Below are 22,435 nucleotides of genomic sequence, written 5' to 3'. Positions count from 1 at the left end.
GATAGGTTCCTGGGACTAGGCTACTGATTTCAGGCAGGGCTTGATCCAGGCATCCAAATACCACCAACAGGACTGGGTTTCCCCCTCTCTCTGGGCTTGGCTTCCCCCTGCATTGGTGGGTTCTCTCCAAATCAGCACTGTCAGACATCCCTAAAGAATTCTGATTGGCTCTACTGGGGAGACATGCCCATACCTGCATCACCACCATCAGGAAGAATGGGGGACTCTGATAGGCCCAGCCCTGGTAAGGGGGAAATGCCTGGAAAAGACATCAGGTAGAATAAAAGTAACAGTTGTTGTTATGTGTTTTGGAGACAAAATTGAATAGTCCCTGTGTGCTGAGAAGCCATGGTGGGTGGTGGGTGGGGGGTTCTTCTGCAGTTTGGGTCCATGTACAACCAACTCCTAAGCGTGGCTTAAGCCTACCCACCAAGGACCTAGGTCATAAAAGGAAAAAGCTGGGTTTTAGAGCCAAACAGACTTGATTCAGCCCCGGTTCCATCCCTGTGTAACCATGAACAAACGCCTTCATCTCTCGGCGCCTCGGCTTCCTCATCTGCACAACGGGGTGGGTCAAGGTGGTGGAAAGGAATGTACCTGGCATGCGAAGTATCTGGGCCAATCCCCCCACCCCCTTCTTCCAGAGAAGTTCCATTTTTGCCTGTGGTATAGACTAGGCTTGCATATAATCTTTTTTTAAATTCCCTCATCCAGGAGGTTTGGGGGAAAAAAATCTTTTCCTTGCAATACCAGGCCAGGACAGTTTTTTTTATTATTATACTCTAAGTTCTGGGGTACACGTGCAGAATGTGCAGGTTTGTTACATAGGTATCCACGTGCCATGGTGGTTTGCTGCATCCATCCCCCGTCATCTACATTAGGTATTTCTCCTAAGCTTGCATAGAATTTTCTAAAACATTTTCCCCCAGTGCTTTCAAAAAGGGATGATTTTGTCCAGCTCAGTCCAGCCTCCAGCCCCCTTCACTGCATCCCCATCTGCCCCTGTGATGGGAACGTAGTCAGGGTCTCAGCTGTGGTGGCGGGAACGGAGGGTGCCAAGGTGAACACCTACCCTTGCCCCGGGGGCAATCTGCCTTCTCCAGTTCAGAGTGTAAAGTCAAGGCCAAAGTGTTTCCTTCAAAAAATAGTTTATTCTGCACGTTTCCTGTTGGGCTCTCTGCCCAGTTCCAAGGTAGCAGCGACCCATAACTTGTCTTTCTCTCCAAAACCAAGAGGGCCTTTCCAAGAGAAAAACCTTCAGTTCCCAAAGCAGCATTGATTCCTCCCCTCAACCCTACAGCAGACCTCAGGATGGAATAATGAATAATGCACCTTCTCCCACCCCTCACTGCCCGCCCACCTTCATTTGCCAGGGTTGTCATTGGCTGATGGTCAGATTCTGTCTTTTTAAACTTGGATACCCCCAAGCATCCCAGCTTTTGGAGGCTTCCCTGGGCGACCTCGTGGGCTTCCACATTGACCAGCCATGACATTCAGCACCCTCGGACAAACCACCCACCACGGCAGTGGGTTGTGGCCAACTCCCCCCACCCCCAGCTCCACCCCTATGGGGGAAACCAGAGGAGCGCAGGGCCCCAGGCTGTGGCGCCTGCAGAGCCAGGAGCTGCTGGGTGCGTTCCCATGACCGCAAATCAGCATGATCACCACAATCTGGTCCTTGGTCACTGACAGCTCTGCTCCTCAGGGTCAGATCCCACCATCTGTGTTCATCAAGCCAGCAGGCAAGGGAACAACAGTGACTCCAGTGGCCCTCCAAGGGAGCAGTGGTGACCGTCACAGAGGTGACACTAGTGAGTAAGCTGGGCTATGAGCGTAGTGAGGTGTTCCCCTCCGCCTCTGTGCTCCCCACTTGGGCAGGAGGAGGGTGCATGCACAGGCTGGGGACCAGTCCTGCAGGGAGAAGGGGAGTCCTCATTTTCCTTGGAGGGAGGCAGGCAGAGGACCTCTAGCTACGCGAGAGCATCCTCCAGACGTCCTGAAACCTTCAGCAGGCACTTCCATTCATTTTGCTTTCCTCTCTCAAAAAGAGAATCCTGCCAACCAGCGCTAAACATGGCCTACCAGGGAGACACTCCTGGTGATTCACTAGGGCCATCTGGGGAACAAAATACCATTTCATTCTCTCAACAAAAACTCATCTGGCTGAGGATGGTGGCTTATGCCTGTAATCCCAGCACTTTGGGAGGCCAAGGTTTGGGCAGATTACTTGAGGGCAGGACTTCGAGATCAGCCTGACCAACATGATGAAACCCTGTCTTTACTAAAAATATAAAAATTAGTCAGGTGTGGTGGTGGGTACCTGTAATCCCAGCTACTTGGGAGGCTGAGACAGGAGAACCACTTGACCCTGGAAAACGGAGGTCGCAGTGAGATTGCATCACTGCACTCCAGCCTGAGACTGTCTTAAAAAAAAATTATACATACGTTTTCCTGGGTGACTAGATGGTATCCAAAGAAACATCATTACAAAAATAGGTTTTCTCTAGTCCTGTCTCTCTCTACATGTTTTTCCCTGGCTCATTTATTTGGCTGAAATATATAAGATGCTTATATCTAATGTTGGTCTCAGAGTAAAAAAATAAAAGATTTAATGATGTGATATCAAATGAGCCCAAAGAATGCCTGGATCTCACGTGTCAGGCACTGTTTCGTAGAAGGAAACAGGGATGTCTTAGCTGGATTTGATTTAGTGATGCAACAAAAATGCCGTCTTCAGAGACAAAACAGTATAAACTTCCCAACTACGGAAAGGAGGCTGTTTCTGTTTGGAAGAGGCTCTCCTGGGCCTTTCATTGAGATGGGTGTCAGCTCGGAACCAGCAGCCCTGTAGAAGCGCCAGGATTTTCTTTTTTAAAAAGCAAGCCTTCAAGGTCCTGCTGAGGTTGTACGGGCGGTGGGTCTGGGTGGTTTCTCTTGCGTGGTCCCGGGAGTGGCTGGGCGGGCCGGGGTCAGGTGGAGGCCGGGCTGTCCATGGTAGACAGCAAGTGAACCACCTGCGCCCGCTCAGCTGGGCTGATGTGGTGGCTCAGGTATATCACACAGTCCGCGGCCACCTCGGGGTTCTCTTCAACCAGGCTGCAGGGGAGGTGAAAGGGGAGCTGGGGTCACTCTTGCCACTTTGTTCAGTGGCCTCTAGGGTGGCACAGTCCTTGTGTGGGGCCACATCCCAGAACCCAGAGCTCCCGATTCCCTTCCTGCCATGGTCCCGTGCAGCAGGGGGGCTGAGATCTCAAGATCAGAATGCCCTGAGGCACCACCATCCCTACTGTCCCTCCTGCTGTGTGACGTGACCTGAGTCACGACACTGCCCTGAGTCTCAGCTTCCTCCACCCTGTGTTCAACTCCCTCTTTCACAGGGGGACGCCATGGTAATGGGGGGAGGGGACCCTCTGGAAAGGCTGACAATGGCGTGGAAGCCAGCAGCCTGAAGGCTAGCGGTTCCAAATGTGGATTCTGTGACCAAACCTGCTTCAGCTGTGACTTTGGACAAGTCCATATTCCAGCAAAGGTCGTAGGTTGGAAGTGTCTCACACCTCCTTCATAGCACCCCTGGGCTCTCTGCCCTACCCCGGCCACCGTGCCGGGAGACCGGGCATTGGGGAGTGTGGTCTCTTTGTTGGGTGGCGGGGCATCCAATCCCAGAATGTGGCCTTCAGTGCACAATCCAGGCCCCGAGGCCCTGGGACTGCACAGCGTGGTGGGTTAAAGTGGCTGCCGAGGAGTCGGGCAGCTGGGGGTCAATCCTGCCGTGGGTCCTTGCCAAGGAGGCTGGGAAGCAGGGGCGGCGGCTACTCACTCTCGGATGGTCTTGAGGACAGAGTCGCGCTTCAGATAGGTGATGTTCTCGCGGATGGTGGAGCGCAGGCCGTCCCCCGCCTGCCAGTGCTGTTCCAGCCACTGTACAACCGCCTGGTTGTTGTCCCACAGGTAGGCCTGGGGAGGGGCAGAGGATGCCTCAGAGAGGGACCCTGCTGTGGGCCGGCTGCCTCATCCCCAGCACCCCCTGTGCCCACCAGCCTCGTTCTCACCCCAGGCCCACCTTGACAGCCCCCTCCGTCTCCACGAACCAGCGGCGTAGCATGGACTGGATGTGCACGTGACTCAGCTCCCCGCTGGCCCGCAGGATCTCCTGATTGACCTGGTCCTCCAGGAGGAGGCGGCGCAGGCGCCAGTACAGGAAGGTGCGCGAGGTCTTCCACTCCAGGATGTCCTGCAGATGAGCCAGGCCTGAGTCCCCGGAAAGGGAAGGGGGAGACAGGACGCTGGCTCGGACCACACCCATGGCAGTGGCTGCCTGGGGCTGGGCCCAGGCTCTGAGACCATTTCCATTTTACAGGCAAGGAAGCTGAGGCACAGGCAGGGGAAGGATACCTGCTCAGAGCCAGGACACCACCAGGACTCCGGACTGGCCATAGGTGAAAAAATATCCCCCATACAAACCCGGCACCCACCTCTACCTCAACCAACAAAAATACAGGCTCGTGTGAGGCTTGAGCCAGCTGTGAGGGAGAACCTGCAGCAAGAGAACCAAAGAGCCCTGCACATGGTAGGAGGTGACTGTGGATGTCCTTGCAATGGTGCGGGGTGGGGTGAATGCTGGACAGGAGCAATGGTTTCTACCCCTGGTCCAGCTCCACACTGACCAAGCCATCAGACTAGTGGTCCCAGAACTTTGCTGCTTATGAGAATCTCTTGGGGATTAAAAAAAACATGACTGCTGACTCCCATCCAGGTGTTTGGATTTCACTGGTTTGCAGTGCCACCTGGGCATCGGGATTATTGTAAAGCTCCCAGGTGACTCCCACATGCAGCACTGGACCCATCCCAAACCCCCTCCCCAAGCCCCAAAACCCCAAGCCTGGTTTTTGGAAACCAAGGTGGGCTCTTTGCACCCCACACGGCAGCCGTGGCTCTCACAGACATGACGCCCTTCTCCAGCATCCGGCCGGGCGTGTCGTGGAGGTCGGCAAACTGCACCGCCACCTGGTGGTAGATGGGGAGCAGCAGGTCCTCACGGGCCTTCAGCCGGCCCTCCAGGTCCTTGCGGTCCTTGTCGGAGAGATTGGGTTCCCCTGCAGGTGAGCAGAAAGGCCAGTCAAGCCATGGAAGGGGTCCACATATGGTGGGGTGGAGATTTTTTTTTAAGGGTGCACAAATCAGGGTTTGTGCCTGATTTGTGCCCCCTTAAACCTCTACCTCATGGTTTCAAATGATTCTCCTGCCTCAGCCTCCCAAGTAGCTGAGATTACACTCTCAGCTACTTGGACGGGACAGGCCTTGCCCCATCAGAGGTCTGAGCTTTAACTCTGATATTACCCTTGCTGCTACACAGGCTACCCTCAGCCCACTAGGTCCCCCAGAGTCCACTGGCCTCCCCCCAACCACAGGCCCATCTTGACGGCCCCCTTTGTCTGAAGTCAAATAGCTAGTGCAGTCTTAGAATTGCACTCACAATTGCAAGACAGCATTCAACATGCAACTCTACATTTTCCCTTTCCATCAGACCCTTTGTGCTTATCGGTTACTAGTTTCAGTACATACTGTAAAATATGACAAGGGAATATTATAAGCAACTCTATGCCACATTGACAAGATGAAATAGACAAATTCCTTGAAACACACAAACCACCAAAGCTCACCTAGGAGGAAACAGACAACACAAATAGTCCTATATATAGCAAGGAAGTTGAATTTATAGGTAAAAACCTCTATCAATAACTTAAAGAAATAATGCCAATTCTGCACAAACTCAGAAAATAGGAGAGAACACTTCAACTCATTCTATGAGATCAGCATTACCCTGATACCAACCAAAGAAATTACATGCACATACTGTAATAAATCTTGTGACTAGCACAGTTATAAAGACACTGACACTTAAAATGGATATTTAAAGAGAATTACATCTTGTGGCCAGATGCAGTGGCTCACGCCTGTAATCTCAGCACTTTGGGAGGCTGAGGCAGGCAGATCACTTGAGGCCAGGAGTTCAAGAGCAGCCTGGCCAACATGGTGAAACCTCGTCTCTACTAAAAACACAAAAATTAGCTGGGTGTGGTGGCGCACACCTGTAATTCCAGCTACGCGAGAGGCTGAGGCATGAGAATTGCTTGAACCGTGAGGCAGAGGTTGCAGTCAGCTGAGATTGCACCATTGCACTCCAGCCTGGGTGACAGAGCAAGACTCTTTCTCAAAAATAAACAAATAAATAAATAAAGATAATTACATCTAAAGATGACAAGTGAAACAAAGCTGCCATTCAAACAAAATTAGTAAAATACCTTGTCTAATTGGAAATCTTAAAGGAACATTTTCCCTTTAAAAATTCTGATATTCCTCATCAACCCCAAATACTTTAATTGTTATCTTTTGTGTATGCTAAGAAATAAATTCATGATGGCATTTTATATATAGATAGATAGATATATATACACACACACATATATATATATACACACACACACATATATATATATACACACACACACACATACATACACACATATATATTAATACATACACACATATATTTTAATGCTAAAAAGGTGGATTGATTTAGGAATGTGAACGTCCTCCAGTCACAGTGGTTCACACCTGTAATCCCAGCACTTTGGGAGGCCAAGGCAGACGGATCGCTTGAGCCCAGGAGTTTGAGACCAGCCTGGGCAACATGGCAAAACCCCGTATCTACAAAATACAAAAATTAGCTGGGCATGGCAGTACGCACCTGTAGTCCCAGCTACTCGGGCTGAAATGGGAGGATGGCTTGAGCCCAGAATGCGGAGGTTATGGTGAGCTGAGACTGCACTGTGCACTCCAGCCTGGGCGATAGAGCCAGACCTTGTCTCAAAACAAAACAACAAAGACAAATGTGATTAACTTTAAAAATCTCTGAGTTATTATAGATGTGTTTTGGTAGCTCTTCATTTTATTTTTAACATCCTAGAAACCCCCAGCAATGGAGCCGGCTGGGCCTCTCTTGACCTCTGAGAGGTGAAGCCTTTGGGACCCCCTTACCTAGCTGTTCCACGAGCTTCTTGTAAGCTGGATCGATCCTTCTCATCGACTTTATCAGATCTTTCTTTCGGAATTTAATCTCCACTGTCCCCTCTGGCTCCAGAACACCACCCCTTAAAAGAGAAAAGGCAAGGACGGGGGTGTATGAGACATTGCCCAGCAAGCAACAGCTCTTTCACCCCTACACATGCTGTGTTGCCCTTGGGTGAGTCACTTTCCCTCTCTGGGCTTCTGTATCTTTCCCCACAGATGGAAAGACTAAGCCAACTGTTTAAAATAACGCTTTCCGAACTTTGGAGGGCCCTTTCAGGTCCAAGTGTGTATGGCTTTTTTCATGACAGCATGACCCCCCTGCTCTCCAGCCACCGTCCTCTCTAACTTTGCTACTTTCTGCTCTCCTAGAGGCGGCACACTGTTTCTGATTGCTTTAAATCTCACAGCAGCACCTTAAGAACCCAGCATGGTCTTGTGTGCGCTGTCCTCCCATTTCCAACATTTTCTTTCTTTCTTTTTTTTTTTTTTTGAGACAGGATCTCACTCTGTCACCCAGTCTGGAGTACAGTGGCACTATCTTGGTTCACTGCAATTCCTGCCTCCTGGGTTCAAGTGATTCTCCTGCCTCAGCCTCCCGAATAGCTGGGATTACAGGCACGTACCACCATGCCCGGCTGATCTGAGTACTTTTAGTAGAGATAGGGTTTCATCATGTTGGCCATGCTGGTCTTGGACTCCTGGCCTCAAGCGATCTGCCTGCCTCAGCCTCCCAAAGTGCTGGGATTATAGGCATGAGCCACCATGCCTGGCCTCATTTCCAACATTTTCATTTACCCCTCATTCTCCCCTTGACCCCTTTTGCTTTTGACAGCTTAGAAGCCCTGAAGAATACTACCAGTAGCTCTGAGCTTCCTGGTGGCCAGGATGAAAAGTTAGCAATGATTCCATTCAAGTGCTGTTCAGTATCCTGAGTCTTCCTGGAGGATGGACTTCAGCAATTCCTGACAAGGGTCTAAGTGCCCTGAATGCAGGACCAGCTTGGCCCATTTGCCACCATAACAGAATGGCTAGCATATAGTGAGGTAATCAATAGATATTCATTAAATGAATGAATGAGGGAGTGAACATAGGAATGCCGTGCCTATATTTTGAGCAGAATGACTCTTTACATCCTGTGTAGCATGTAGTTTTCAAAGTCGTCAGTCACTGTGCTGTGAACATTACTGTCATCATCCTTTCTATAAGAATCCCTGGGATAAATTCCTCCTAAAGAAAGTCCCAAGGAGGTTTCCTCTCCCATGAAGCACTAGTATCCTCTAACGTTAAGTATTCATTGAGTCATTCATTTAGCCAGTATTTCCTGACCACCTACCAGGAGTCAGGCACTGTGCTATACCCTGGGTTATAAAACTGAATAAAACATTTCCTATAGGAACTCATAGCTTTGGGAGAAGCTCAGGATCTAATGAGAGATAAATGACCCATCATATTTCCCTTTTCACCCTGGCTGCCAGGAAGCTCAAGTGCTTTCGGTCTTTCCTTTTTATTTTTTGATTGCAAACTTCCTAGGGAAGGAAGAGTATAAACCATGAAAGAAGAGACAACATTCCTCCACCACCTACATGTTCCAGCAACAACCCCTCCATGATCCCCGGCCAGTGGCTCAAAGGTCATGGGCTCTCAAGACTGGGAGAAAAAGAAAAGGCTAAGCCAGGCTAAGGGCAACACACCCACCTGCTCTCTTTGTCTGCATACATTTCTATGCACAGCGGGTTGATGGTGGCATCTATGACCACCCAGGAGCCTCCCCGGAGCTCCGCATAGGGCGGGATATAGATCAGGATGGGCTGTTTATATTGTCTGAGGCTGTCCACGATGTAGGCTCCGAACTTCAGCACCTGGTCGTACATGTCTGAAAAGCAAAGCGGCCTCCCAGTTTGACAACTTCAGGGCCCTCACTCATCCACATGCAAAACCCACTGCCCTGGTTGTCCAGGGTGTCCTGAGAGAGTGAGCTCCACTGGGAGGCCTGGAGAGCACTGGGCTTGGGGCTGGAGCACTGATCGCTCTCTAAGTGGCCGTGTGACGTCCGACAGGCCATTCACCCAGTGTGGGCCTCAGGGCCCTCATCTGTGAAGGCACAGGGAGAAACCCAATCTCTAGGATTCTTTCCAATTGGAACCGAGATGCCTTCACCCGGGACTGTCCCCACACTGCCCTACCATTTCCGGCAAAGAAAATCCTCCCTAACAGCAATACTGATCCTTCCCCAGTGTGCACGGGCAACATGGCCCTTATCTTCCAAGTCACGTCTCTCTAGGCCCCCAGGTGCCCTACACGAAAACAAGAATGCAATAATAACATCACTGACAATCACACTGCACACCAGCAGTGAGCTCATCAGACCCTTACCTCAGCCCTCTGAGGTTGGTCCTGTTCTTAACCTCCATTTACAAAGGAGGAAAACTGAGGCTCAGTGAGGTCAGTGAGGTCACCCAGCTAACAAGGACCCACAGCAGGTCTGCCTGCCTTCCCTCCAGCTCTGCCTCAACGACCCAGTCATCCAGCAGCCACTGTCTCCCAAAACATGGTTGTTGGCTTAAAAAACCCTCACACAACAGAAAGGTCACATGAGGCTCAGAGCAGCTTTCTGCAGAGGGAAGGGCGGACAAACATCCTCCTCACCTTGCCAAATGCGGGGGTGACTGCCCAGGTCATCCTGCAGCTCCTGGGGCTGCCCCTCCCTGCCCTGCACCTCAGGGCGTGACCCCCAGAAAGTCATACTTTGCCTCCAACCCTCAGTTCCTCATTGTTTTGTTTTGGTTTTTGAGACAGCACTCTCACTCTGTTGCCCAGGCTGGAGTGCAGCCTCAACCTCTGGGGCTCAAGCAATCCTCCCACCTCAGCCTCCCAAATAGCTAGGATAACAGGCACATGCCATCACACCCAGCTAATTTTTTAAACATTTATTTTATTTTTTGTCAAGACAGGGTCTTGCTATACTGCCCAGGGTGATGTGAAACTCCTGGCCTCAAATGATCCTTCTGCCTTGGCCTCCCAAAGTGCCAGGATTGTAGGTACATGCCATTGTGCCCAGCAGTTCCCAGCTTTAAAACTGGGTGGTGGGGCACGTGAACAGTCTTCTGTCCTCAGGGTGATTGGGACACACAGCTAAGATGATGACGGGCACAGACTAGGACAGCAGTGTCACCACCCGGAGGGTGCTGTCCTGGGTGCTGACCCCAAGGCTTTGGGGTAACCACAGATAGAGAGGGGCTTACCTTTCATGCCACCAGAGAACCCCCTCCAATTGGCAAAGATCATCAGTGGCAACTTCTCCCGGTTGAAGTCCTTGATGGCCTGAGCAGTTTTGTAGGCTGAGTCTGGGAACCACACCTGTCCTGCCTGCTGAATTATCTGGAACACAGAGCTGCTGGGATCAGGTGCCCCTGCGCAACAGCAGCCCGGGACACAGGGACGGCTGCCAGAGTCTTGCCCTGGATGGTGGGAGATCTGATCTGCGCTGGCCCCAGCACCAGAGCCAGAGCCAGAAGGACAGAAGCCCCATCTCCTTGGCTTGGGACCAGGCTCGACCCTCCCATTGCAGCCCAGCAAGATTCCTGTCACCCTAATTTGCAGGCTCTGAGAGGTACGGAGCTCGTCAAGGCCATACTGAGTTGGGGGAAAGCTGGCCCTGGGACCCAGCCCTCTGACTCCTGAGCCCTTCTTAGTCTGTACCCTGGCCCAGCGCAGAAACAGCAACAGGGGCAGGGCGGGGCTTCTAGGGACTTTTATCTTCTGCTGAGGAAGAAGCAAGATGGCGCAGCCCTTTATGCAACCCACAGAGAAATAGGCACTGGGACCCCTGGGGCCAGGGACTGCACTGGGTCCCCTGCTTCTCCATCTGAGGTGGCAGAGCAGGTATGGGACCCCCACGCCCAGGACCCACTCTCAACTGTACAGCTGGCTGAACCAGCAGCCGCAGCTCCCAGCCCGCTCACCTTGGCCTCAGAATCCAGGTTGGCAGGGTCTGCAGGGATCGCCACCTCCACGGTCCTCGTCTCCACGGCAATCACTCCCACCGGAATCCCCCCAAGCCTGGAAGATGAGCACCAATGAGCTAGGCCCTGGGCAGCACCCCAGGTGCATTTGGGGACCTCTGGGTGTGGGGAGAAGGGCATGTGGAGGAGAATGCCTTTTTAATCTGGCGGATTATTTTTTTGGAAGGCAAAGAAAAAGCCCCAAAATGGTAAGAGCCTCGAAAGGTAGCAGACCTGTTGGTGCCCTTTTTGGGACAAGAACCATCAGAGGAGGGCCAGGATGGTGCAGGGCCTGGAGCAGCATGAGCCACTAGAACTTTCTGGGATGAGGGTCACATGCTCTCTCTGTACTGCTTAGTACAGGGTCTGTGGGCTCCACGTGGAACATGGCAAGTATGAGGAATAGAACAAGCCATCCTCTTTGACTCTGACTTAGTTAAATTTAAACTAAAGGAGCCAGGCTTGGTGGCTCATGCCTGTAATCTCAGAGCTTTGGGAGTGTGAGGAGGGAGAATTGCTTGAGTCCAGGAGTTTGAGACCAGCGTGGACAGCATAGTGAGACCCTGTATCTGCAAAAAATAAAAAATTGCTCGGGTGTGTTGCTGCACGTCTGTGGTCCCAGCTACTTGGGAGGCTGAGGTGGGAGGACCATTTGAGCCCAGGAGGTCAAGGCTGCAGTGAGCAGTGATCACACCTCTGCACTCCAGCCTGGGTGAAAAAGCAAGACCCTGACTCAAAAAATAATACTAATTAAACTAAAGCATCACATGTGGCCAGTGGCTACTACACTGGACAGCATCATTCTAGACATCAAGCTGCACTTGGAAAGGGCTGAGGGATGTTGAACTGGACAGAGACTCAGCTCAGGGGATGCCACGACATCAGTTACTTGCTACTGAACTGTGCACGGCTAGATGGTTCTCATTTACCCTCCGAGGCAGGTGTGGGGGAGAGCAGTCCTCAAATCAAAGGATTTTCCCATGGAAGGAGGAATATATTTATTTTTATATTTTTGCTTTTAAAAATAGAACTTATTTTATTTTACTTAATTGATTATTTCTTATTTTTCAGTTGGAGTCTCACTCTGTCACTCAGGCTGGAGTGCAATGGCATGATCTTGGCTCACTGCAAACTCAGCCTCCCAGATTCAAGCCATTCTCCTGCTTCAGCCTCCCGAGTAGCTGGAATCACATGTGCACAGCACCACACCCGGCTAATTTTTGTATTTTTAGTAGAGACGGGGTTTCACTAGGTTGGTCAGGCTTGTCTTGAACTCCTGACCTCAAATGATCCACTTGCCTTGACCTCCCAAAGTGCTGGGATCACAGGTGTGAGCCACCGCACCTGGCCAGAATTCATTTTATTAATAAGTAACATACACTTATGCTAGAAAGGTAGGAAGACAAATGTTCAAAAAAAGAAAAAAGAAAAAGACTTGAATCACCCCACTTTACCATACCATTCACATTTTCATCTATTTCCTTCTAGTCTTTCATTTCTATGCAGTTAGAAGTTCAATGTATTTGGGATACTTTTGGATACTGATGTCTTTTTCACTTGGTATCATAGAATGAGCAATTTTTCCCCTTAACACTGAATATCATGAGGAGCTCAAACAATCCTCTCGCCTTGGCTTCCTGAGTAGCTGGCACTAAAGGCATGTGCCACCACACCTATCTAATTTTAAAATATTATTTGTAGAGACGGGATCTTGCGATGTTGCCCAGGCTGGTCTCAAACCCTTGAGCTCAAGTGATTCTCCTGCCTTGGCCTCCTGAAGTGCTGGGATTATAGGTGCGTGAACCACTGTGCCTAGCTGTACTTTATTTTATTTTTATTTTTTTGAGACAGAGTCTCCCTCTGTCACCCAGGCTGGAGTGCAGTGGTGTGATCTAGGCATGCCGCAACCTCTGCCTGCTGGGTTCAAGCAATTCTCATGCCTCAGCCTCCCCAGTAGCCAGGATTACAGGCACCTGCCACCACACCCAGCTAATTTTTGTATTTTTAGTAGAGATGAGGTTTTGCCATATTGGCCAGACTGGTCTTAAACTCCTGACCTTAGGTGATTCGCCTGCCTTGGCCTCCCAAAGTGCTGGGATTACAGGCGTGAGCCACCGCGCCCGGCCCTGGCTGTACTGTAGTATTTATTGCCCAAGATGTAAATGATAGCAGCCATTCCCACTTACGGAGTATGTGGGACATTTTAAGTGTTTCATATTTGTTATTGCATCTTATCGTCACACTATGCCTTTGGGGTAGAATTATTATCTCTATCTTACAGATGTGGAGGACCAGAGAGTGTGAGTGACGGAGATGGGGCTTGGCCTTAGGTCCACCGCAGAGCCTGGACTGACAGCCGCAACATCGTACCAGGAATCTGAGTTGGCAAATGAGGAGGATGCAGCTCTGGGCTTATTAGAAGGAGGAACTTTCAGGCACGTGGAGCTGTCCAAAGAGGTGAAGGCTACAAGGCTGAAAAGTGAGCTGCCCAGCTCAGAAAGCATGCAAGCATTTCAGCCTCCCACCAACACTGGTATACAACAGGCTCCTGTCCATGGCTCTCCTAAGATGGAATTCAGAGTATCTGTGAAGTTTTCTGGGGAGAGCACCCAAGGCCGCCTTCTGATGCCTAAAGGGGTCATTAGCCCCCATGGCCTGGGGACTGACTACAGGCAGGGTTCTCAGGCCTCAGCAGGAGGTTGGCTGAGATACCTTCTAAGGCCACATACAGACACTCCAGAAACCCATTCCAAAAATGTTTTTTCTTTTAGAAAATCCTGAGGCCAATATGAAAATTGCCCCTGGAGGTCCCTGGCCTCACACCTGGGGTCCCCAATGCCTGGGGAGCCCCACAAGAGTCACTTGCTCCCGTCTTCATGGTTACCTTGCTCGTCCCGTCACCACAGTCTGCGCCCAGGGTGCCATGATTTCCTTGAAACTGCCATGGTCAAAGAATCCACTCTGCCACGTTCCCTTCAGAGCTGTGGGCAGAAGGGCAGAAGCCCAGGCTGGGGGGCTGGGTGGCGGAGGGCCCCCAGGATGCTCCTGGCTGGGCAAAATCTCCCTAAGGACAGCCTGGCTTTAACCTCATAGCCCAGATACCCCTTTCTACCTAAAACCACAGAGACCCCAATCCCTTCCTCCCTTCCCCCCTTCCTCCCTTCCCCCCTTCCTCCCTTCCCCCCTTCCTCCCTTCCCAAAACACCGCAAAAGATAAACAGGGCTGCAATAAATATACCAAGTCAAGAATTCGGTCTGTACGGGAATCCCTGACTACCATCAACAGCCAGGCAACACCAAGCACACTGAGATTCCAATCACAGTCTCTACCTTCTCTTCCCAAGATGCAACGAGAGTGGACAGACACCTCCAGAAGGCGGGATTTCAGGAAGGCACCACCTGCCCCGAAAAACTCATCCCTGACCTGCGGGCTGCTGGCTGCTGGCTATAGCTAAATAACCACTTAATTGGGAAAAAATTTCAATTTCCCAGAAAGGGACAGAGAGAGAATTATGATGATGTCAACTACAACCATTGCTGGGGAGGAAATGATGACTTCAATCCATGCAACAGTGTAAATGGCTGCAGCTCTGACCATGAGGGCACAGCCAGAGAGTGGGCGGTGCCTCAGGCATGGGAGGCCTGGCACCCAAGCACGCAACAGCCCAGCTTCAACGCCTGCCGAGGACTGGCTTGACAGTGAGAAGCTGAATGTTTTTTGATTGAGATAAGCAGCCCCCTCGGTGTTCACGGGCCAGAAAGCCCAAGAGAAATGAAATGCAGGAGAAGGAAGCCACAGGGCTCCCTGCACTGTCTGGGGTCTTGCACGCTCCCGAGGGCCACCTCTCCTGCATCGCACAGCCGAGGAGCAGCCAAGGTCTAAAGGTAGCAGCATGTGAAACTCTAGACTTGGGATACGGTGACGGGAGCAGCTCGGCTTTCCTGTTCTTTTCCAGTTGCTCAGAATGAAATAATACACCTCCAAGAGAGAAACCCATCCCTTTCAGAGAAAGGAAGAGAATGTGTGTGTGCAAAAACATATGTGTGCATGTGCATTCATATGTTCACGTGTGTGTGCAGATAAAGAAGAGGCCAAATTAGCCAGGCATGGTGGCTCATGCCTGTAATCCAGCATTTTGGGAGGCTGAGGCAGGCAGATCACTTGAGGTCAGGAGTTCAAGATCAGCCTGACCAGCATGGTGAAACTCCATCTCTACTAAAAATATAATAATTAGCTGGACGTGGTAGCAGGCACCTGTAATCCCAGCTACTTGGTAGACTGAGGCAGGAGAATCACTTGAATCCAGGACGCAGAGGTTGCAGTGAGCCAAGATTACATCACTGCACTCCAGCCTGGGTGACAGAGTGAGACTGTCTCAAAAAAAAGAGACCAAATTGCCTATCCTGTGTAAACTCACACAGTTTCTTTGTAAGAGAGAAAGAAGAGATGCAGTCTCCTCTTTGAAACTGTGATGTTTCAGCACTGAATTTTCCACAGATGAGACAGTGGGGCAATGACCATGCAGCACGGAGCATCAGGGGAGGGAGACCATGACCACTATTGTGCCCCACCTCCATCTATTAGCTCCAGAAACTGGAGGCTGTTCCCACCCCTTCTTGGCCAACAGCTCAGGAAAAGCCTAAAGTCTCTGTTTCTCTACTCTCCCTGCATTTGATCTCAGGTGGACCTTTCTGGGATATGAGAACAAATATCAAGCATTCTACCTAAGTGCTCCTTTGCCCCAAGCCCTAGAAAGAAACCCAAGACCAGGTCCTAGGCAAAATACTTTAGAACTTACTTGGGTGAGGCCTTCCTGCAAGCATCCACCGGGGGTCATAGGGAGTTCTGGATGGAAGGAATTCAATTTCTCTGTCAATGGGGTCAGTGGGTGTGATGATAGGGACAGGGCTGTGATTATCCTAAAAAAGAAAGCCAAGTCTCTGACTCAGTCTGTGGTGCTTGTCAATAATGCCTCTGGTCAGCACTTTGCTCCTCTTGACTATGATTATGCCTGGTTATGCAGCAATATCCCTTCCCTAGGGCTCCTGAAGCCACAGCTGTGATTGGAAAAATGCCAGATGAGGACTGCCCATCCCACAGATTCTTCTGAAATCCAAACTCCTGTACTGCTTGGTTCAGATGGTGTCACTCAGGCTGGGAAGTTAAAGAAGGCAGGAAAGTCTCTGTTTCTCTACTATTATGCTACATATGGCCAGATAGGGGGAAAAACATCTTAAAAGAAAGAGAAAGAAAAAAAGAGACTGCCTGCAGAGAGTGGTAACAGATGGCATGCAGATGGGGAAAAGGGTTACTTGGGAATACAAACTGACATTTGTGACTTGGGGTTCTTGGCAGATCCGGAATGACCTGAACTCTGGAAACCCAACTGCTCAGAAATGATTATAATGAAGAATGACAATCTCACTTATTTGTAAGGAATGTTACAGTTAACCAAGAACTGTGCCCACTATTATCCCCTTCTTACTTTGGTGAGGACCTACCAAATGCTCTGCTCTGAATATCACTTCATTTAATCATCATGATAACACCATGAGTTGAGTTAGGTGCTATTATTTTTCCCATTTCACAGATGAGGAAATAGGCTCAGAAAAATTTAGGGGCTCTCCCAGTGTCTTATAGCTACTGAGGAGAAAGCCAGGAATCAAATCTAGCCAACTATAAAGCTTAAAGACTCAGTATTGTCCAATGCTGCCTCTTGTCAAGAGGCAATACTACCTCTTTCTAAAGGATCAACAGATAGCATCCTTACAATGGCCTTTGTGTCACCAAAAGAACAAAGGACAGCTAGTACAGGGTTGGGCGTCAGAGAGAGAAGGAAGAAAGGAGTAAGAAAAATCAACCCCAGCCACATGTGCAGGGCTTCCTGCTTGCAGCCTCCCACACCACCCAGGAGGTGACAGGGACACAGCCAATGAGCTTGATAATACAGTCTTCCAGGCTCTAAGCTGCAGGGGCAGTACTGCACCTTTGGGATGTAGGACAGCCACTCCAAGATGGTATAAACCCCCTCAAAGTCATCTGGCACGGTGATGTGGGAGACGCCATTGTAATGCATGATCTGAACGCCACCCAGCTGGTTGTTGGATGTGTAGACCTCTTTTCCCAGGACCTGCTTTGACACAACACAGTTAGCAATGTCCTCCATGGCGCAGAGCCCAACCACCTTTGGAAATAATCTCAGGGCTCCTCAATCCTGACTACACATTAGAACCATCCAAGAGATTTCAAAAATCCTGATGCTTAGGCTACATACAGACCAATTATATCAGAATCTTTGAGGCTGGGACCCAGGCATTAGTTTTTGTGTTTTGTTAGTTTTTTAGTTTCTAGGTGATTCCAACATGCAGCCCAATTTGAGGACTGGTGATGCAGCTGACTTCTGCCCTGACCATCTCAAAAGCAAAACCCTAGACAATGTTTCTGATTAGGCAGGTCTGCAGCAGGGCTTGAGGATTTGCATTTCCAACAACTTCCCAGGTGATGCTGATGCTGCTGGTCCGAGAACCAGACTTTGAGACTTGGCTGGGATTTGGGTAGACATTAAGTATAGAGACTTTACAGCAACATAGAAAATGTTTTAATACAGTGAAAAAAGTAGAATCCAAAACTGTGTATTCATTATAAATTAACCACATAAAGACAAATGAGAGGGAACTACACCAGAATGATAGAGACATCAAAATCACTTTTAGGGGGTCCTTTTCTAATTTTCTGCAATATATAATGGTGGTTTAATAATTTGTTTAAAAATGTCAGTAATACAGGGAGTTAGATCCACCAGGATAGCCTAAAACTTTTTTTTTTTTCTCATAAGGAGCCCAGATAACTGAAATTTAAAAAGAACTGTTGTATCAGTAGGAATGAAACTGGTTTCATATTGAGAAAAATCCCCCACCAGAGACCATTGGGATCCTGGTCCCCAAGGATCTACCCCACACAGGCCCCTTTTTGGTCACCTTGTTGAGAGCACTTGCTCCCGTGAGGATGATGTGGGAGTTCTCCACCTGGATCACTCGCTGGCCCAGCCTCACCAAGTAGGCCCCGATCCCAAGGGCTCGGCAAGTCACCTGCGGAGAGCGGACCCCTCTAAATTCTGAGAAGTGGGGAGGTACCCACCCCTCACAGCAGGGAAGAGTCCAGGAACCTGCTGGGCCCAAATGGAAGTTATGCTTTGGCCAATGGCAACCTGATTTGTAGCCAAACCGCAGCAGAGGCAAAAGCCCACTTTTTAGGCCACTTTATTGAACTTGGATTCCTATCTGGAAACAACATGGTTAACAAAGACTTCCGTAAAGACAAACAGCAGACACTGAACGTTTCAGATCTTAAGAGGCTTGTGTGCAGCTCTTCTGAGCTTGGGCATTTATGGGCCATTGCAGCCTCTTAACAACCAAAAGGACACCTAGGAGTGCATGTAAAAACTGGTGAAATCCAAATAAGGTCTGTACTGGGTTAACAATATTGTGCCAATGTCAGTTTCCTGGTTTTGATAATGTATTATGGCTATGTAAGTACCATGGGGGAAGCTGGGTGAAGGGTACTTTGGAAATTCTCTGTATTATCTTATAACTTATGGTGGGTCTTAAACGATTTCAAAATAAAAAGACTATGCATATAATCTAGAAAACAAGCCCAAGGAAGATGCTTATGACCAACATTTTCCACCTTGAAAACTGAAGATTCAACATTGTATGTAAAAATAAGGCCTGAAAAGGCAGTTTATCATTAAAGAGTACTATTATTGCTGCTGCCGCTGCTGTTAGAGTAGGTAGGTAGGCAAACATGAGCAGGGCAGGAGAGGAATGGCAGGCAACAATCACGTGACAGGCAGTTGTAAAATGTCTCTCTAAAATAACTGGTCACAGCTGGCAGCAGGGAAAAGACAGCATCCCGATAGATAGAAAACACCTGAAGCTGGTGATCAGCAGCTTCCCAGTAAGATCTCAGAAGTTGGGCGAGTGGTCTTGAATGCACACTAAGAGGCAAAATGGCAGAGTTTATCTGGTATGTGACCTTCAAGAAACACTCGACTGGTAAGGGAAGAATGCCTCAAATGGGCATGCACACAACTTCAGTAAACACACAGTGCATGTGGCCCCTCCTAAGTGCTGGCAGGCCATGTGCATGCGGACAGCTGACCCTAAGGGAAGAATCAGGGGCGAAGAAACATAAACCCCGGAATGAGGCCAATGCATAAAACCCCAAGTCAAGGGTTGGACGAGGCAGTTGGATCTCTAAAGTTGCCTTGCTTGGCCCTCTTCCAAAGGTACTTTACTTCCTTTCGTTCTTGCTCTAAAACTTTTTAATAAACTTTCACTTCTACTGAAAAACTTGCCTCAACATCTCACTGTGCCTTATGAATGAACTCTTTCCTTCGCGGATGGATTCTTTCCTTTGAGGAGGCAAGAATCAAGCTGCTGTAGACCCATACAGATTTGCCACCACGAACACCACCACCACCACCTACTACTATTACTAGAACTACTACCAGAAGTACTACTAGTACTAGTACTACTACTCAAAACAGAAAACATTTTTGGAAAGGCCACGGGGATGGGATGGGGACTACTCCTTACATGCCACTTAAAGTCAGCTAAAAGTTCTTCTAAACATCCAACACCTTTAAAATAAGACGAGATTGGACCCTGATTCAAACCACTAGAAAAGGGCATTTTAAGATAAACTGTTAAACCACGCTGGGTTCCAGTGATACTGCTGATTCTGTCAGGTGTAATATTAGTATTTCAGTTTTGTTTTTAAAAAGAGAGGGAAGAGGGTGAGAGTCCTTATCTGTTAAAGATCTACCCTTAAGTATTTATGTGTGAAAAGACATGATGGGGGCTGGCTTTAAAATACTCTAAAATGGGGTGCAGGGGATGGGGTGAGGTTGAGGAAATAGCAGTGAGGTGGCATGTGGTAAGTGTAGGAGGTGCGTGGTGGGCACACGGGGCTTATTATTGATTCTCTCTAATTTTGTGATTATTTTAAAGTTTCTATAATGGAAAGTTGAAAAGTAAGAGAAAACAGAAGAGGACTCACCAAGCTAATGGTGACGATCTCTTCGTAAGCCCGGGAGGACTCCCCAGCAATCGTGCCTGAGCCCCTCAGATTCTCCACACCCAAGCCATCATCCTTCCCGATGATATCCGTGATCATATATCTGCAAAAAGCAAACACAGGTTAAAGACTGAGCTCTAGCCGGGCACAGTGACTTACGCCTGTAATCCCAGCACTTTGGGAGGCTGAGGTGGGCAGATCACGAGGTCAAGAGATTGAGACCATCCTGGCCAACATAGTGAAACCCCGTCTCTACTAAAATATAAAAATTAGCTGAGTGTGGTGGCGCGCATCTGTAGTCCCAGCTACTTGGGAGGCTGAGGCAGGGTAATTGCTTGAACCCAGGAGGCAGAGGTTGCAGTGAGTGGAGATCGCGCCACTGCACTCCAGCCTGGTGCCTGGTGACAGTGAGACTCTGTCTCAGAAAAAAAAAAACTTTTTTAAAATTTAATTTAATTTAATTTTAAAAAGACAGCTCTAGTCCTGAAAAATCCAAGGTGGATGCATTTCCCAAGGAGAGATGCGGCAGCAACATGAGAGACTGGAAGCAGACAAAGCATCCAGAGGCAAAATGAAACTGGCATCTAGGACCCTCATCATGGGTGCTAAGATTTCTAAAAAGGCAAGTACAGCATCAACAATCGTCACCCTGCCCTGTAACCCCAGCACTTTGGGAGGCTGAGGCAGGCAGATTGCTTGAGATCAGGTTGAAACCAGACTGGCCAATATGGTGAAATCTGGTCCCTACTAAAAATACAAAAGTTAGCTGGGCGTTGTGGTGCACACCTGTAATCCCAGCTACTTGGGAGGCTGAGGCAGGAGAATCACTTGAACCTGGAAAGCGGAGGTTGTAGTGAGCCGAGATCACGCCACTGCACTCCAGCCTGGGGGACAAAGTGAGATTCTGTCTCCAATAAATACATATATACATACAATCATCACCTTGCTCCCAACTGTGAAAGGAAAATAAAAACTGGGACCCCGATTCACAACGCCAAAAAGGACAATTTAAGCTGAAGCTGAGTCGTGCAAGCTTTCCTTTGTAAGCAGACAGCTACAGATAAAAGGTGAAATATCTCCCCTCAGGTAGTTCCTCTATGTCCACTTTATCTTATAGAAAGTGCTGAAGAATACATAACTGACTTCCTCTGCCTGCCTTTCTCTTGCAACATGTGATTACCGTAACTTCCTTCTTTCCCCTCCATCCTGCTTTTCTCCTTTAAATACTGAGGCCTCCAAATCATCTTTGGAGAAAGGCACAGGCCACAGACGTTTCTATGATTCCGTGTTCTTTGCTTCTGGGCGTGTCCTTAACCTTGGCAAAATAAACTTCTCAACTGACTGAGACGTGTCTCGGATACTTTTTGTTTTACACAACCAAAGATGTCTGCCTGTTCAGAGGCTGCCTCAGTGAAATGTCATCCCTGGCCCATATTCCTCCAATGGTCTACAGAGAGATGAGGGTACACAGAGAAAGCCCATTGACAATCAACCAATCAAGATTCCAGGGCCACATAATAAGCATGAGAAATGCTATCCAGCCAGCCTCTGTTAGAGATTCACAATGCACTTTAGCATGTGTGATGGTTAATAGTGTCAACTTAAGGATGCAAAGTACTGTTTCTGGGTGTGTCTTTGAGGGTGTTGCCAGAGGAGATTAACATTTGAGTCAGTGGACTGGGAGAAGACCCACTCTCAATGTGGGTAAGTACCATCCGATGGGCTGCCAGTGCGGCTAGAAAAAGCAGGCAAAAAAAGGTGGAATAAGCTGGCTTGCTGAGTCTTCTTGCTTTCGTCTTTCTCCCATGCTGGATACTTTCTCGAATATCAGACTCCTGGTTCTTCAGCCTTTGGACTCTTGAACTTATGCCAGTGGTTTGCCAGGGGCTCTCGGGCCTTTAGCCACAACTGAAGGCTGCACGGTTAGCTTCCCTACTTTTGAGGCTTTTAGACTCAGAATGAGCCACTACTGGCTTCCTTGCTCCTCAGCTTGCAGACGGCCTGTCACAGGACTTCACCTTATGATCATGTGAGTTAGTTCTCCTAAACAAAGTCCCTTCCGTATATACACATATCCTACTAGTTCTGTTCCTCTGGAGAACGCTTACTAACACAGCATGGTGCAGGTACTGAGACGGCCTGCAATAAAGATGCTTATCAGATCCCATTTCACCCAGTGTTTCCCAAACTCATCTGACTATGGAATTTTTCTCATACTTATCACTCATATTGCAAACAACCCAGTCTGGGAAATTCGGATTCAGTTAATCCCACTAAGAAAAAC

At 49.0% G+C, this 22,435-nt stretch overlaps 1 protein-coding gene across 8 annotated transcripts in view; it reads right to left on the bottom strand.

The window, feature by feature from the left end:
• Nucleotides 1-1,131: 1,131 nt before the first annotated feature.
• ACACB (acetyl-CoA carboxylase beta) overlaps nucleotides 1,132-22,435 on the bottom strand; it is a 156,470-nt gene continuing 135,166 nt past the window's right edge. For 3 of the 8 annotated variants that reach the window (XM_032300833.1, XM_032300814.1, XM_032300866.1), the window contains 13 exons: nucleotides 20,134-20,254; nucleotides 18,051-18,161; nucleotides 17,060-17,203; nucleotides 15,872-15,992; nucleotides 13,957-14,053; nucleotides 11,034-11,130; nucleotides 10,314-10,449; nucleotides 8,767-8,944; nucleotides 7,039-7,151; nucleotides 4,939-5,093; nucleotides 4,061-4,231; nucleotides 3,818-3,954; nucleotides 2,784-3,096 (listed from right to left, as the gene is read on the bottom strand). In XM_032300833.1, coding sequence (XP_032156724.1) covers nucleotides 2,970-3,096; nucleotides 3,818-3,954; nucleotides 4,061-4,231; nucleotides 4,939-5,093; nucleotides 7,039-7,151; nucleotides 8,767-8,944; nucleotides 10,314-10,449; nucleotides 11,034-11,130; nucleotides 13,957-14,053; nucleotides 15,872-15,992; nucleotides 17,060-17,203; nucleotides 18,051-18,161; nucleotides 20,134-20,254 — 1,708 coding nt within the window. In that variant the 3' untranslated portion in view covers nucleotides 2,784-2,969. Of the gene's footprint in view, nucleotides 3,097-3,817; nucleotides 3,955-4,060; nucleotides 4,249-4,938; nucleotides 5,094-7,038; nucleotides 7,152-8,766; nucleotides 8,945-10,313; nucleotides 10,482-11,033; nucleotides 11,131-13,956; nucleotides 14,054-15,871; nucleotides 15,993-17,059; nucleotides 17,204-18,050; nucleotides 18,162-20,133; nucleotides 20,255-22,435 lie in introns of those variants that run through there. The other 5 variants (XM_032300824.1, XR_004275872.1, XM_032300843.1 and 2 more) reach the window with 5 other exon arrangements.

This window comes from Sapajus apella, unplaced genomic scaffold (genome assembly GCF_009761245.1).
Source record: "Sapajus apella isolate SASKATOON/1434 unplaced genomic scaffold, GSC_monkey_1.0 scaffold2, whole genome shotgun sequence".
Taxonomy (NCBI): Eukaryota; Metazoa; Chordata; class Mammalia; order Primates; family Cebidae; genus Sapajus; species Sapajus apella.
This window is presented reverse-complemented; position numbering and strand designations above follow the sequence as displayed.